Source organism: Triticum aestivum, chromosome 3B (assembly GCF_018294505.1).
Source record: "Triticum aestivum cultivar Chinese Spring chromosome 3B, IWGSC CS RefSeq v2.1, whole genome shotgun sequence".
In the NCBI taxonomy this organism is placed as follows: domain Eukaryota; kingdom Viridiplantae; phylum Streptophyta; class Magnoliopsida; order Poales; family Poaceae; genus Triticum; species Triticum aestivum.
In genome coordinates this window covers 818,889,160-818,904,604 of record NC_057801.1, presented here as the reverse complement: position 1 = coordinate 818,904,604, position 15,445 = coordinate 818,889,160, and the positions used below count along the sequence as shown (strand labels likewise).

General features: G+C 48.0%; 1 protein-coding gene across 2 annotated transcripts; it reads left to right on the top strand.

Moving 5' to 3' along the window:
• Positions 1–4,068: 4,068 nt before the first annotated feature.
• On the top strand, positions 4,069–7,969 carry LOC123072641 (disease resistance protein RGA4). 2 transcript variants are annotated; one of them, XM_044496240.1, is made up of 3 exons: positions 4,069–4,933; positions 5,388–7,307; positions 7,439–7,969. In XM_044496240.1, exons 1-2 carry the CDS (start codon positions 4,161–4,163, stop codon positions 7,267–7,269), a joined length of 2,655 nt encoding a protein of 884 aa, XP_044352175.1. In that variant the 5' UTR covers positions 4,069–4,160; the 3' UTR covers positions 7,270–7,307; positions 7,439–7,969. The 2 variants fall into 2 exon arrangements, with proteins under 2 accessions (XP_044352175.1, XP_044352176.1); XM_044496241.1 differs by having other exon boundaries at positions 5,388–7,312.
• The last annotated feature ends 7,476 nt before the right edge of the window (positions 7,970–15,445 follow it).

Genomic DNA, 15,445 nt, shown 5'->3' with positions numbered 1-15,445 from the left:
CCACTATAGAGGTAGTAACATAGACTAGTAACATATGCATGTTACTAGTCTAAGTTACTACCCATTGTAACTAGTCTTAAAATACTTTACGTCAACTTTTGATAAAAAAAGGTAGCATAGTCTAGATTTACACGATGCATAATTTAAAAATCCATGACCTAATCTCTTAAAAATATATACTCCCTCTGATCCCTATCTAGACAAATCCAAGATAAATATTAATATAAATCGGAGGGAGTACTGTAATAAAATATCACAGCCGGCTTGACCCGCGGATGGACTCGTCGGTCCATTTGTCATCCTCCTACAATTATTTATTAGCCAACGTGTTGCACGGAAGTACACACAATTGCAGTGATCGTATGTACTTCATCGCTATCATAATATAAGAATTTTTGACACTGAGTGCTTAAGAGCGTCTCCTATAACATGTACAATATAAAAGTGTTGGTAAGTTTATATCAATGTCAGCAATCCACAAGGTATCATACAACCATTCGAATAGGTTATAGATTAATAGTTGTTTAATAGAGAATGAGGCAATAAATAACTTAGCTGTATCTTTGCATCTTGGAGCTTAAGCAAAGGTTGTTGGTTTGAGCTCATACTTCCCCGTCCAAGTTTGTTTATTTGGTCTCTTGTATTTTGGGGCAAACATTGACTGTAGATTTAGTCTGTGAAATACAAGTGATATCTCATAAAAGTAATATTGTTGGATCGTATTCAAAACAAGTTTCCTCAGTTTTCTTTGGAGGTTGTCTTACCAACTCGGGGAAATTTTCGGGCTAAGACCCTCTCTTTTGAGGCCGTCCTTTCAAAGGGGCTTATCACACCCTCACTACTGGGAAAGGGCTTATAGGTGAACCCTAATGAGTGGTGGGCGAAGCAGGGCACCCGCCACTGCTAATTTTGAAAGGAACAGTGGCGAGCGCTAAAACCTGCCCGCCAGTGCCACAAGTAGCTATGGCGGGCGGCCGAGATAACCCGCCACAGCTATGCGTTTTCTAATTTGTGCCCAGCTGGCAAGCTACTGTGGCGGGTGCAGATCGATGCCCGCCACAGTTCTCTTCCACATCTGTGGCGGGCGGCATTTTGAACCCGCCAGAACAATATTTGGGCACCCACGCGCCAAACATTTTTATATTTTCAAATAGCGGGTGGCGGGTTCTGGCAGTCGCTCGCCACAACTATATTTGGTCATGTTGCCTCCTCCCACACTTATACTAGGGTGGCGGGTGTTGGAAATATGCCCTAAAGACAATAATAAATTGGTTATTATCATATTTCCCTGTTCATGATAAACGTCTATTATCCATGCTATAATTGTATTAATCGGAAACTCAGATACATGTCTGAATATATAGACAACACCGTGTCTCTAGTGAGCCTCTACTAGACTAGCTCGTCGATCAAAAAATGGTTAAGGTTTCCTAACCATAGACATGTGTTGTCATTTGATAACGGGATCACATCATTAGGAGAATTATGTGATGGTCAAGACCCATCCGTTAGCTTAGCATATGATCGTTCAATTTATTGCTACTACTTTCTTAATGTCAAAGACATATTCCTTCCACCATGAGATCAATGAACTCCCAGACTCTGGAGGAATACCTTGCGTGCTATCAAACGTCACAACATAACTGGGTGATCACAAAGATGCTCTACAGGTATCTCCGAAGGTGTCTGTTGAGTTGGCGTGAATCGAGATTGTGATTTGTCACTCCGTATGACGGAGAGGTATCTCTGGGCCCTCTTGGTAATACACATCACAAGAAGTTTGCAAGCAAAGTTACTAAGGAGTTAGTTACAAGATGATGCATTACAAAATGAGTAAAGAGACTTGCTGGGGCGGCGGGGGCGGCGCGCCGCGCGCCGGGGCAGTGGGGCGGGGCAATGGGGCGGCGAGGGCGGTGGGGGTCAGGGGCGGGGGTGGCTCTAGCCCGGGGGCGGCGACGCGAGTGAGGTGAGGGCCGGGAGAGAGAGAGAGAGAGAGAGAGAGAGAGAGAGAGAGAGAGAGAGAGAGAGAGAGAGAGAGAGAGAGAGAGAGAGAGAGGTGGGGCGCGGGCACCGGCCCCTTTTCAGTTAGGTCTAGGCTCTTTGTCGTCTGCTAGCAGACGACAAAAAGCCTATCTAGTGGGGTGGGCCGGGGGGAAACGGCCGTTAAAACGGCCATTTTCTTTGCCGTCTGCTGGCTGACGGCAAAGAAGCATTGCCGCCCGCTAGCATACGGCAAAAGAAAGTGGCCGTTAGGTCGTTCTCGTTTGTCCTCCACCCACCCTCTTTGCCGTCCGCTAGCAGACGGTAAAGCTTCTACGCCGTCAGCTAGCAGACGACAAAGAGCAGGTTGACGGCAAAGCCTCTATGCTGTCAGCTAGCAGACGACAAAGAGCAGGTTGACGGCAAACGCCCTCTTTACCGTTCGCTCTTTCTTTGCCGTCAGCTTTCTGTAAGCTGATGGCAAAGACCTTCTTTGCCGTCAGCTAGCAGACGGCAAAGAGCTGGCTGACGGCAAAGATCCTGATTCCAGTAGTGAACTATCCGCTTCGCCCAAACTCTAGCGCTTAGAATGAATCCCTATAAAAACTTGAAGACATCTACTACAACGCAATATCAATCAACAACAAACAAAACAATGCCCTAGAAGATGCAGATACATAAGTTTAGAAATACCCGATTTTTTTGGCATGACCTCTGCATAAAAATGGACATATTAAGTGCTAGAAATTTGATGAAACGAAAATAAATCAACGTTTCGCCAAAACATTAACGCTTATTATGAATCCCTGTAACAAAAAGTTTTTACAAATTAAACTCAACATGAACACAAATAATGTACACAATAATATGGTCTACGATCACGAATATGAACAGATAATACGATCTGCGAACACAAAAAGTTTCTACAAACTGAAGTAAATATGAAAACAAATAATGTGCACAATAATACGATCTGTGAACACGAATATCAACAAAAGTTTCTATAAATTGAACTCAATATGAACAAATAATACGATCACTACTATGATCTACAAACACAATATGAACACGAATACGATCTATGAACACGTTGTATGAACACGAATACGTTCTATGATCTATGAACAAGATATATGAACATGAACACGAATATGATCTACGATCTATTGTGTATATTTCCTAGCCCTGGCCTACCCCTAACCCTAACCCTAGTCCAATGTGGGTGCTGCCGCGGGCGACATATATTCAAACCCGGGACATTGGAAAATCCGTTCACAGATAGCAGAATATTTTAAAGTTTTCAGGTCTCTTATTTTAAAGATAGACCACATCAAAAGAAATTTGAATGGTGTTGCTCATAACTGTGCAGAAGAGTCGCTGGAAAAACATCTACTGTATCCCCTACCACATACTGTATTACCTCATCTCATAGGGGTATGCAATGCCCAGTATTGCTCGCTCTGAGCAACTTTGTAAGCTATGAATTTTGTATCCATGATGTAAGAATGTGTCTGAAAGTTCAATGAATAGCCACTTCGGGGGTATCCTTCTTTTTCTCGAGCTCAAATGCTCCCGAAGTGAACAGTAAAATAAAAAGAATACAAAGAAATTCTGATTTTTTGGCAAAATTTAAGAAATGTTTGAAGTGCATGCAAATTTTCATCACGAAATCACATTGGAGGAAGTCGTGGCAGAAAAAACACAAAAAAGAGATCTAAAATGCGTTTGAGAGTAACATTTTCACAACATCATTTTTGATTTTTTTATCGCCCTTGCACCGATGTGATTTCGTGATGAATTTTTGCATGCACTCCAAAAATTTCTTAAAGTTTGCCACAAATAATTCAGATTTTTTTCTACTTTATTTTCTAATTTACTGTTAATCGAGGAGCATTTGAGCTTGAGATTAGAAACTCCACGTCCCGGCCCTCCCTCTGTTAAAAAAAAAGAGAGCTCCCTCATTTTCTGTATTATGTGTTATAGAATTATGAGATAGTATGGGGACTAAATGTAAAGTGCACAGACACCGATCTGAATTTTACCCCAATGTTTCTTCCTCCTCTGTCCTCTCCAACTCTTAACATCAAAAGTCCCCAAAATCAACCAAGTCAACCCCCACCCCTCCCCCCTACCATTCCCACCTAGATTGGAGTGTTGTATCATCGAGCAAGGAAAGAGAGATGGAGGCTGCCATAGTGGGCGCCTTGCTGAAGGCCACCCTGCCGAACCTGTTTAAGCTGATAGGTGACACATGCAAGCAGCTGGAGCCTGATGTTCGATTCATTCAAAGTGAGCTCGAGTTTATGCAAGCTGCCTTCGGAGATTCTCGCTGGAGAGGCAACGAAATCAGCGATTTGCGGAGAACCTGGATCTTGCAACTCAGAAGGTTGGCGCATGAGATCCAAGACTGCATCGACAACTTCCAGATCAAGAAGACCTCTCCCACACAGTTTGCCCACGAGATCGCTGACCTCAAGAAGAGAATACAAGATTCATCCGAGACGCTACACCGTTATACCGGCCAGGGGGAGCCGAGGAACGGAAAAGTTGCTCCAAATCCGACGGCGAATGATGCAGAGGAAGATCTTCTTGCCCTCGTACAGAACCAATCGGAGATGAACGCCAAGGTCATCTGCGCTATTGGCTTCGGTGGCCAGAACACTGATCTTGCGAGGCGGGTCTATGAGAAGAATGAAGTCCGTCGGCAATTTGGTCAACGGGCGTGGGTCAGTGCGGTGGGCAGAACCGTGGATGATGTTCTGACGGAGATACTCAGGCAACTTGAGCGGCGCCCTGGGCTGGGCATGCTCATCCTCAGCTGGCTCCTTTCCATCTTGTGTTTTCTCCAAGGACTGCTTCTCAAGGTTTTCGGCACTGAGATGCCTGTCGCATCCCGGTCCGGCGCCAGCTCCGGCATCGATCATCAGCTCAGATCACTGCTAAGCAAAGAAAGGTGTGTCTCCAATCTGTTCTATATCTAATTTTACCCCCATTTTCAGTAACAATGTTCAGTTCAGCCGAGTGTCCATTTCCTCTGCTTTTCCTCTGTTCCAAACAGGGCCTAATAGTGTCCATTTTCCCCTGCTTTCAACAGAGTGTGCACATTTTGGCTAACTGTTCTTATTGGGGAAACTTAAAATGAATGCAAAAAACCACTAATTTCAGAACCTAAAAGGCGATATTCATCTCACTGATAGTCAGGCAAAGCAATAAAACATATTGGGGGTTGTCCTCTTATTCGTGACCTTCCTAATCCACTAATACTCTTATTCATTTCTTTTTATTTTTGAACCATGGACTCTCCTGGTATTGTATCAACTTCATCCATTTTTCATAACCCTGTGGCTGCAGAGGAGAATCGATTGTGTTTTATTTACCTCATTTCTTGTCAATTATGTGTTATACAGGTATTTGATTGTAATTCATGATGTCACGAAAGAAGAGGTGTACAATAAAATATGTGCCTTCCCTTGGGCCAACAGAGTGGGCGGCAGAATCATCGTGACGACGGACATCCAGTCAGCAGTGAGACCCTGCATCTGTGATAACGATCCACCACTGCTTGTTCCAGATAGCATCACATCTTGCCTGGTTTTGGTTGGAGAGGTGGGCACTGGGATGTCTTACAAAGAGACCTGCTCTGCACTTTGTGACGCAGCTGTAGCAAGAATGCAATGTTTTGTTGGCAGTGACTATGAGAGGATTGTTGTCGAGGACATGTTGCTATATTTCAGCATGTTCCCACTTCATCATCATGTTCGGAGGAATCCTCTAATAAGGCGATGGCTGGCTGAAGGACTACTTGTCCATGCCATACAGAAGGTGCCTGAGAATGTGTACCGTTTTCCTCAGGAAGTGGCGGCCGAGCATTTGGACATTCTCATCGGCCAGAATATTGTCAAGTCCATTAAGAAGAGCAACAATGGAAAGGTGACGAGATGCCAACCTCCAGGTATGGTGTTCAACCACATTTGCGCCAGGGCCGTGATCGATAATTTTAACACCTTGCTGTGTGGCCCAAGTCAGAATGAGACCTTTCAAGAAGCATATGTTCGCCGGTTTTCTCTCCATCCTTACATGGCTGCTGCCAACGGCGGACTCAATGTGCCAGATGTACATTGTCTCCATACTATGGTGGTCTTTCCAACTGCGGGTGCCCAATATGGAGCTATCTTGAATTTTGATAATCATAAGCTACTGCGGGTGTTGGATCTTAAAGAGTGCGCTGATGTGACTGCCAATCACGTCTTAAAAATATGCGATCTGTTGCTGCTGAAATATCTGAGCCTCGGGAGCAGTATTAAAGAAGTTCCGAGTGAAATAAGGCGGCTGCAGCAGTTAGAGACACTCGATATGAGTACAAGTGCGGTAGTGACGGTGTCCTCAAATCTACTCAAGTTGCCCAGATTGAAACACCTCCTTGGCAAGTTTCGGCTATCTAGAGTGGACTGCCCAGATGAAAATCCAAGCATGATGAAGAAGGGCGCAAAGAAGGTAAAGAAGGTGTTGAAGCTCAAGGATGAATTGTCAAAGCTAAAGGACTTCTTGAGGGACAACAGTGTCCTGGAGACTCTAGCAGGAATCGTCATCGGCAACGGCATGGGATTTCCACAACTGTTGAGTGATATGGGGAAGCTGCGGAAGGTGAAGATGTGGTGTGATTCCATGACAAATGAGTCTACAGACTTGACTGGTCTTAAGGAAGGCATCAAGGTATTCACCAGTCACCGAATCCGTACACCCAACGTTGATTACTCACTCTCTGTTGACTTCAGCGGGTCTTCGCAATCCTTCCTGGATTGCCTGGAAGATCCTGGCATGCTTACATCACTCAAACTGCGCGGCAATCTGACGCGCTTCCGTCCAGTTGCTGCAAGGCTGGTTAGTCTACAGGAGCTGTGCCTCTCGTGGACTAATCTTAGTGGAGCTGCAATCCAAATCGGCCTCAGTAATTTGAGATGCCAACTGAAATTTCTGAAGCTGGTTGAGAACAATCTTGTGGGGCTTGCCATACAAGACAAGGATGCATTCGTAAGCCTGGAACGGATATGTCTCGTGGGCATGCAAAGTCTTGAGGAAATAATTATTCAAGATCTGAGGAAGCTTGTTTCACTCCACTTGCTCTGTCCTGCTCTAGGTGCTCTTCCCGGCATCCAGATCCGAAAGCTCCAAAACCTCAATGAAGTCGGACTCCACTCTCAAGTTGACGGTGACATCAAACGTGGATGGGAAGATGCTGCGGTAGGCCATAACCGCAAGCTCAGTATTGTGTCCATTGGAATACAGTAATGCCAGTTATGTCCAAATCCTCTGCTAAGCATCATCATGTACGGTCAGTTTTTTTTGGGTCCATCGCCTCCTATTTAGTATTCTTCTTCAGTCTTCTCCAGGCTAATTGTTGCTGCCGGCATACAATTAGATGTAATAACGACGTTAGGTTCTTCTTTATTGTGTGCAGTGCAAAGCATTACGACGAGCCAATCACTAGAGGAACCACTTTCTGTTCTTCAATATCTTCGCTGCATTAGTATTTTGCCTCCTTCCATGCGAACAGCCCAACAGATTTGACAATGAATTTCATCCCTTAGTATTTCTTATTACCGAAGACAAGCCAAATGGCAAGCACAAAACAAGGAATTTTCCTTACTAGACCGACTCAAGATTACCGGATTTACTCTGAGACTCGCCTCTTCATAGTTGGTCCCCAATTCAGGAAGATGGAAATTACCATTTGGGTTAGTCCAACCAAGAAAGAAATGGGATTCTTTCAAATGATATTGAGTCGTTTCACTTGTAAGCCAATCGCTGTTGTAGAAGTTAAATGTATTCCTTCGCACTATGCTTGGTATTTCCCCCCTCTATATTTGTACCACTTGCTAGCGTTGCTATTGTTGTACCTTAAGATTTAGTTCTTCATTACGTGTTGTTTTAAATAACCCTGCTACCATTATTACGATTGATCATTTTTACGGTAAGGCTTTAGATGATATATCTGCTTTGAGGGTTGCTATGCGAAAGGTTAGGTTCATACCTCTTATTGAGCAACTTACTTGTAGTGTTCTATGACGAGGAAATAGCTGGTCGCATGTTTCAGGGTTCAGGGTTCAGCCATACTAGAGCTCTATAGGCAGTAATCTGAATGACTGCAACAACCATAATTATGTCGCGCAGCCTCGATACCGACCGATATGGGAGCGAGGACTCCCATGGAGACTGCAGCAGCATCTCACCGGAAAAAGGCACGGGATCGGGCTTGATTGAACACTTCCGGTTACAACTTACAAGAGACCACGGGCGAAGCCCTGGGAGATCCGCAGGCGGGTGTCGGCACTGCAAGATGTCCGCAATGGCGGATGCAGGTAAAGGGAGCAATGTTGTGGCAATGTTTGTCATACGCAGGGAAGCATGATAGATTATACTCTCTCCGTTCCTAAATACTTGTCTTTCTACAGGTTTCAACAAGTGACTACATACGGAGCAAAACGAGTGAATCTACGCTCTAAAATATGTCTACATACATCCGTATGTCGAGTTCATTTGAAATGCCTAGAAAGACAACTATTTGGGAACGGAGGGAGTAGATGGTACTTCATTCATTCCATAATGTAGTGCATCCGCGTTTTCGAAGATTTAAATTTGACCACGTTTTCGAAGATTTAAATTTGACCATAAATCTAACCAACGAGACCGACTGCGGCGGAAGCAAAAATTATACCATTGAATTCGATACCAACGAGACCAACTGCGGCGGTACAAATTCAATGGTATAATTTTGCTCCCGCTGTAGTAGGTCTCGTTGGTTAAATTTATGGTCAAACTTAGATCTTGGAAAGCGTGGGCGCACTACATTATGAAATGGAGGGAGTATTGAACATGTGCGAACACCGAGGACGTGTCACGAGCGGCGTTCTCGGCTGACGCGCCGCTTCAATGGCGGAGCCAGTGAGAGATCATGTCTGCACTGGGCCGACGCCAAAACGGAGCGGCAACTCTACAGCGGCATGAATGCGGACACCTGACGTTGGGCGGGAACACGCACTGGCAAGGAGGGGGGGGGGGCTGGGCCAGGGTGGTCATAAGCAGGTGTGGCTGCTGTCCGGACGCCCGCAAAGCCTCCTAGTTTGTCTCCCGTTTGCAGGAGAATGTGCGTTCGCCTTGCGGACCGATGCAGGGCCGTGTTGGATGTCAGGATGGTCCGGACGATTGCAAGCGGTTGAGGGTCAGCGTTGGATATGCCTTACGAGCATCTACAGCCAGTCACCCCAAACCGGCGATCACCGATCGGTCACGATTTTTCGACCCAATCAGACCCCTCGAATGGGCCTCAAACGCCCGGGCTGATCACCACCCTTCATATCTAGCGCAAATATGGGGCGGAAATGGGGGCGCCCGGGCACGCCCGCCACGTCGGTCGTACGGCGGGGTCCCACAGGAAAACGCCTGGAAACCTGGCGGTCCGACGGACGCCGCGCTGTGAAACCCGTGTGGCACTGCTCCGGCTGGCTGCCCGAGACCAAATCTGGCTATTTAAGCCGGTCGGCCTCCCGCAACCCTAACCCATCCACCTCCCCCCTCTCCGCGCCGCCAGTCCGAGCCCATCCACCTCCTCCCTCCCCCGCTCTGGCGCTTTGCCCACGATTCAGCGCTCCCCCATGGTCCGGAGCAAGATCACCTACTACGGCAAATGCTGATGACGGAGCACCGCTACGAGATCCAGCAGGAGAACCAGACGAGAAAAGCCGCGTGCGTCGCCCGCATCGCTGTCGGGCTTCCTCCGGACTCGCCGGAGCCGGAGGAGGATGAGGAGGAGGAGATGACTCTGATGGATGTGGAGGAGGCGGAGCAGCAGGAGCCGGAGCTGTTGGAGCAGCAGGCGGAGGCGGAGTTCACCGTCGCCCAGCCAGAGAAGATGGCGGAGCAGCAGACCATCCTGGAGTCCATCCAAGATGAGGCACATGTGAAGGCCAACCGGGCGTTCCTTCGCCAGGAGCATGCAGCGTCCGACGCGCTCTTCACTGAACTCGACGCGGAGATAGAGACGGAGGAGGCCGGAGCGGAGCTGCAGCTGCCGCCCATGCTGCCGGAGCCGGGCACGGAGATCGTCAATATCTCCGACAAGGAGTAGCTAGGTGATCGACGTAGTAAGTAGGTTTATTTTAGTTTGCATGTCTTTATATAGATTTGAGAATCTAGTTTGAGATGTCCGGAAGCAACTGTTAAAATTTAAGACGTGCCCGTGGACGCGCCCGGCCACGTCTCCGTGTGTTTGAGGGACTAAGAATTTTGAAGTCCGGCTATAGATGCTCTAAGTGGGCATGGAGATTAATACATTGTTTTCTTTATTAGAGCTCAGTGCAAATATTGGTTTACAGATGATGAGAAGAATGCACTTGCAGAGAGTTCCTAGGGAATCTTTTGGAACGTCTTTTGGGCCTTCGCCATCAGGTTGTTGGTTAACATCTATAGAAATGGCATCAAATATTTCCTTCACGTGCTTGATGCTTGCTCTGTTTTTTTGCCTAGTCTCGTGAGCATTCAAGCCTGTGGCCTTTTCAACGAGGTCCCCTGTATTCTCTTAGCACAATTTAGAGCCACGAGAATATACCATGTAATACTACCAAGATTTACCGTCGTACCACTGTCAAAACATGAATCTTGTCATGAAAAATAAGAGAAACAATAGCATATATAAGAATTCAACTGCTTAGAGCATCTCTAGCAAACCCTTTATATCGTGGCTCTTAAAAATGCATTTACAGTTCGCGGCATGCTTGGATACGGGCTGAAAACAGCCGCGTCAGAACAAAAACTTTAAAATGAACCTGTAAATTTTGAAATCAAACTTCACGCAAGAAATCGAACAACTCCAGTAGCGTTCATAGTTACTTGATCATCATACAAAAGGCATACATAGTCGATGTTTAACATACTAGATCAGAGGTGCAACAGCCACCCAACCCTAATGCCAAAATTTGCCTCACCAGAGCCATCCGGGTGCAGTGGCGGAGGAGCACAGTCCTCGTCGTCGGAGCCGAGGTCAATGTAGATGTCGTCCTGCGGCTTGGCTTTGCAGCGCCATGCTGCCAAGTTCTCGTCGAACTCCTGCACCTTAGCGAGCCCCTGCTCGAGGAGGATGTTGTCGTGGTCTGCTTCCCGTCGCGGGCGCTGCTCCCAAGGTTGTCAAAATCGTGATTTTGAATCGGATCGGAGCTCCGATGGTAGGATCGTAAATCGTAGAATCTTCGATATCAGGATCATAGAAACGTAGATTCTATGAAGTAAAATCGTAGAATCAGAGGGGTTAGTTTGGATCGTAAAGTCGTAGAATCGTATAACAGAATCACGATTCTGACAACCTCTCCGCCTCTTCCTCCTCCCGCGCACTGCCTGCGACGATGGCGGCCTCGAAGACATCCGCCCTCGCCGAAGGGAGGATATCCTCAGGCCCGCTGACGCCACCGCCCCACCGCTCCGGCTACGGCTCCATTTCACCACGCAGAGCAGCGGGAGCTCCTCCGGCTCCCTCTTGACCAGCATGAGCGGCGTCCGCCATCTCGAGGCACCGACGGAGGAGTTGCTCGCGGCGGAGGAGCGACTCCCTGCGGCCGTACTCATCCGTATCGCGGCGGAGGAGCGACGACGGTGGTGAGAGCCCTTGGTTGGTGTACCATCTCGTAGCCCTTTTCACCGCGGCGTCGGCGGCGACGCATCGCCCTGGCTCGAGGTCGTCGCCACCACCGGTGCCGTGGCCCGCTGACCACATTCCGCGCCACATTTCAAGAGGGAAGAGGGAGAATTCAACTTGCCGACGGCGAGATATTGAGAGGGGGATTGGGAATTGCGGCGGCACGCGGATAGGATTTCGACCCGTATTTCAGCCGTAAACCCGTACATATACTACGGTGGGGCGGGGGGGGGGGGGGGGGGGTTTCAGGCCACTGTAAAAACATTTAGGAGTCGGGCAACTATATGGACTCTGGTCTGGCTCAAAAAGGACGAAACCCATATAGTCACCGGATTTTTGCGGGTCGCCTCGTCTTAAAGAATCTGCTAGAGATGCTCTCAGGTTGACGTGGCGCCTGCCTCCAGGCCGTGCCATCAGCCATGTCAAGGAGGGATGGCAATCGCCGTCCAACAGGCTGCAGTTTCTATGTAAGTTAATGCAACTTGTCATGAAAAGTACTCCCTTCGTTTTTAAATATAAGTCCTTTTATAGATACCACTATAGAGACTACATACGTATGTATATAGACGTCTTTTAAAGTATAGGTTTACTCATTTTGCTCTGTATATAGTGTATAGTGGAATCTCTTAAAAGACTTACATTTAGGAATGGAGGGAGTAATACGATAACATTATCATGGAGTATAAGAATTCAACAGCTTCAGGGCGGTCGGCTAGAGTTTCAATGTGGGTCCACGCCAACGTCAATAGCATGGCGGGTATCTTTTCTTGTTTCGAACCAAATGTGTTTGTTTTTCTGAAATAGAGCCAACAGTGTGGTGCCATGATTTTGAAGTGGGTCGAGGCCAGTTTCCATGTGGGCCTACGCCAGTTTCAATGCTGATTATTTTCAAGCCGTAAGTACAAGTTTTCTCATCAGACAATGGTTACAATTGTTTTCTCATCAGACGTGAGTACAAGTTTGATTGCAGCTATTAACAACAAAGCAGTTACGTCGGGAATCTTTTGAAGCATCTTGTTGGCCTCACCATCTGGTTGTTGGTTTACATATATAGAAATGACTCTGGCATTCTTTTTTTCCCCTTCACGTGCTTGATGCTTCCTCTGTTTTCTGTGCCAAGCCTCGTGACCATTGCATGCGGGCTTTTCGGTCAGATTCCACGCATTTGCTTTTTATAGCACAATCTAGAGTCTAGACGCACAGGAACATATCCTGTAATACTAGCAAGATTTAGTCATACAATGGTGCCAATGTCAAAACATTAGTGCAACTTGTCTTGAAGAATGACGGTGGCAATAGCATGCAGCTTGTCATGCCTCCAGATCGTGCCATCCGGCACATCGGGGAGAGCTTGCGGTTACGGGCCGACTGCAGTTTCTATCTGGGTCAATATTCAACAGGATGGCCGGCCTCTTCTCGTGCGTAGAAGCACAAGAACCAACAGGTTGCAACTTAGTTCAACCTGCAAATCATGATCCAGAGTCTTTTTTTTTTGAACATCAGTACAGACACAAGCACTCATATACATGTGCATACGCTCACCCCTATGAACGCATACATACACACCCTACCCCTATGAGCACATCCGAAAGTCTGAGCCGGCATATCATCTTGAAATTTACGAAGTCACTGTAGGCACCTCGTCGTCGACGGGAACGTCTCCTCCCACTGAATGCACATCCTCGAAAATTTTGAAATAAATCTAGGAATAAATGCGAACATCCCCGGAAATCCTGAAATAAATCCAGGAATAAATGAGAGCACTAGGATTTGAACACTGGTGGGCCGGGGATACCACATTTCCTCTAACCATCCAACCACAGGTTGGTTCGCCATGGTCCAGAGTCCAGAACGTTCAGTGCTGGGCTACTGAGCTCAAGTAGAACAACTCCCTGTTACGATCCACTCCCTGTTACGATCAACTCCCTTTGGTAACCTTCGGTCCAGATCCCGATCTCTGCCTTCCCTCCCGCCGTCGCCAGATCCCGGCTGGGCATAGCGGGGGGGGGGGGGAGAGGGGGGGTTATGGCGGCAGCGGGGCGTCCCTCTGATGCGGCTTGAAGGCGTGGCTATGATAGTGGATCTTCAGCGGACGCCTTGGGACAACGTGTGTGTGGCCATGGCGCCGGTCACGCAGCGATGTGACCTCCTCTACCTTTGGCTGTCTTCATCATTGGACCAAAGGGATCTGGTGGATGGGTGTTGCCTCGCGGTAGCTTCCCGGCGGCGGATCAACTGGAGGAGGAGATGGTCGCCTATCTGCGGAAGTGGGTGAGGATGCCACCATCATCGGCGGAGCCCGTGGGTGTTGTTTTCCTAGTTGGAGGCGATGGTGGGGCGAACCTCGCTCCATTGTTTCCAGGGGAAACCTCAGATCTGGAGGAGGCTACCATCATCGGCTGCGCCCATGGGTGTCGTTTTCCTTGTTGGAGGCGATGGTGGGGCATCCCTCGCTACATAGTTTCCAGGGGAAACCTCAGATCCGTAGGAGTCTACCATTGACGGCAGCACCCGTGGGCGTCGTAGCCCTCGTTGGAGGCGATGGTAGGGCGTCCTCACACAATTGTTTTCCGGGGAAACCTCAGATCTAGAGGAGGCGACCATTTATGGCGGCACCCGTGGGCGTTGTAGCCCTCGTTGGAGGCGATGGTGGGGCGTCCCTCGCTCCATTGTTTCCGAGGGAAACCTCAGATCAAGAGGAGACTACCATTGACGGCCGCGCCTGTGGGCGTTGTAGCCCTCGTTGGTGGCGTTGATGGGCCTTCTGGATCGTATGATGGCCACGTCTTCACCGTCACCCCCATGGAGGCATCATCTTTGGAGATATTCATCGATTGGACGAACATGTGGACGGCTTAGTGGTTCGGCGTCGGTAGGCGGTGGATCGGTACTTCATCCTACACATCGATGGCGGTGGATCTCGGCGTCGTGGTGTACTACTAGGGAAAAGCCTATACACAGAATCTTAGCAGCAGCGCGGCTCAAAAAGGAGCGCTGCTAACTAGTAGTAGCGCGTGTGCGGGAAACTCGTTGCTGATAAGTTTTTAGCAGTAGCTCGCTCGGCGTAAAACGCGCTGCTACAAATTTCGACCGGCGGTGTTCACGTAACTCTATTTAGCAGTAGCGCGGTCACGCGAACCGTGCTACTGCTAAGGATGTAGTAGTAGCGCGCTTTTTCTGAGATCACTGCTGCTAAATTTCAAATTGCCACACTTTTTTGTCCCAGTTAGCAGTAGCGCCATATCCCAAAGCGCGCTGCTGCTAATTCCTTAGCAGCAGCGCGTTTTGGATCCCGCGCTACTGCTAATCCGCACCAACCCACCACCTTTTCCCCGCCCGTCCCTCCCCTCCCCCTCCTCTCTTTCCCTTCCCCCTACCTCCCCCTTCCCCTCCTCTCTTCCCTTCCCCCTACCTCCCCCACATGCTCCCACTCTCACTCTTCTTCTTCCTCAATACTTCTCCCCCATTACTCTCTCTCTTCTATCCACCTTTCTCTCTCTTCATTACTCCTACCTAACTACACCACCTCCATTAATGCATCTCCTTTCTCTTTTTCCTTCCCCCTCCATTAGTTGAAGTTGTCTCCTCCCAAATTAGGTAGCTAGGTAGATGTAGGATTTAGTTAAGTGACCTATTTGCCCCCTAACTAGATCTATCTTTGTCAAGAAGAGCTTTGTGCACTTTTGATCTCCCTACAACATCATCTCCACCGTGTGCTCGATCTCGATCGAGATAGAGGTGATGAAAATTTCATGCGTTTGCAAAATGGAAATATGTTTA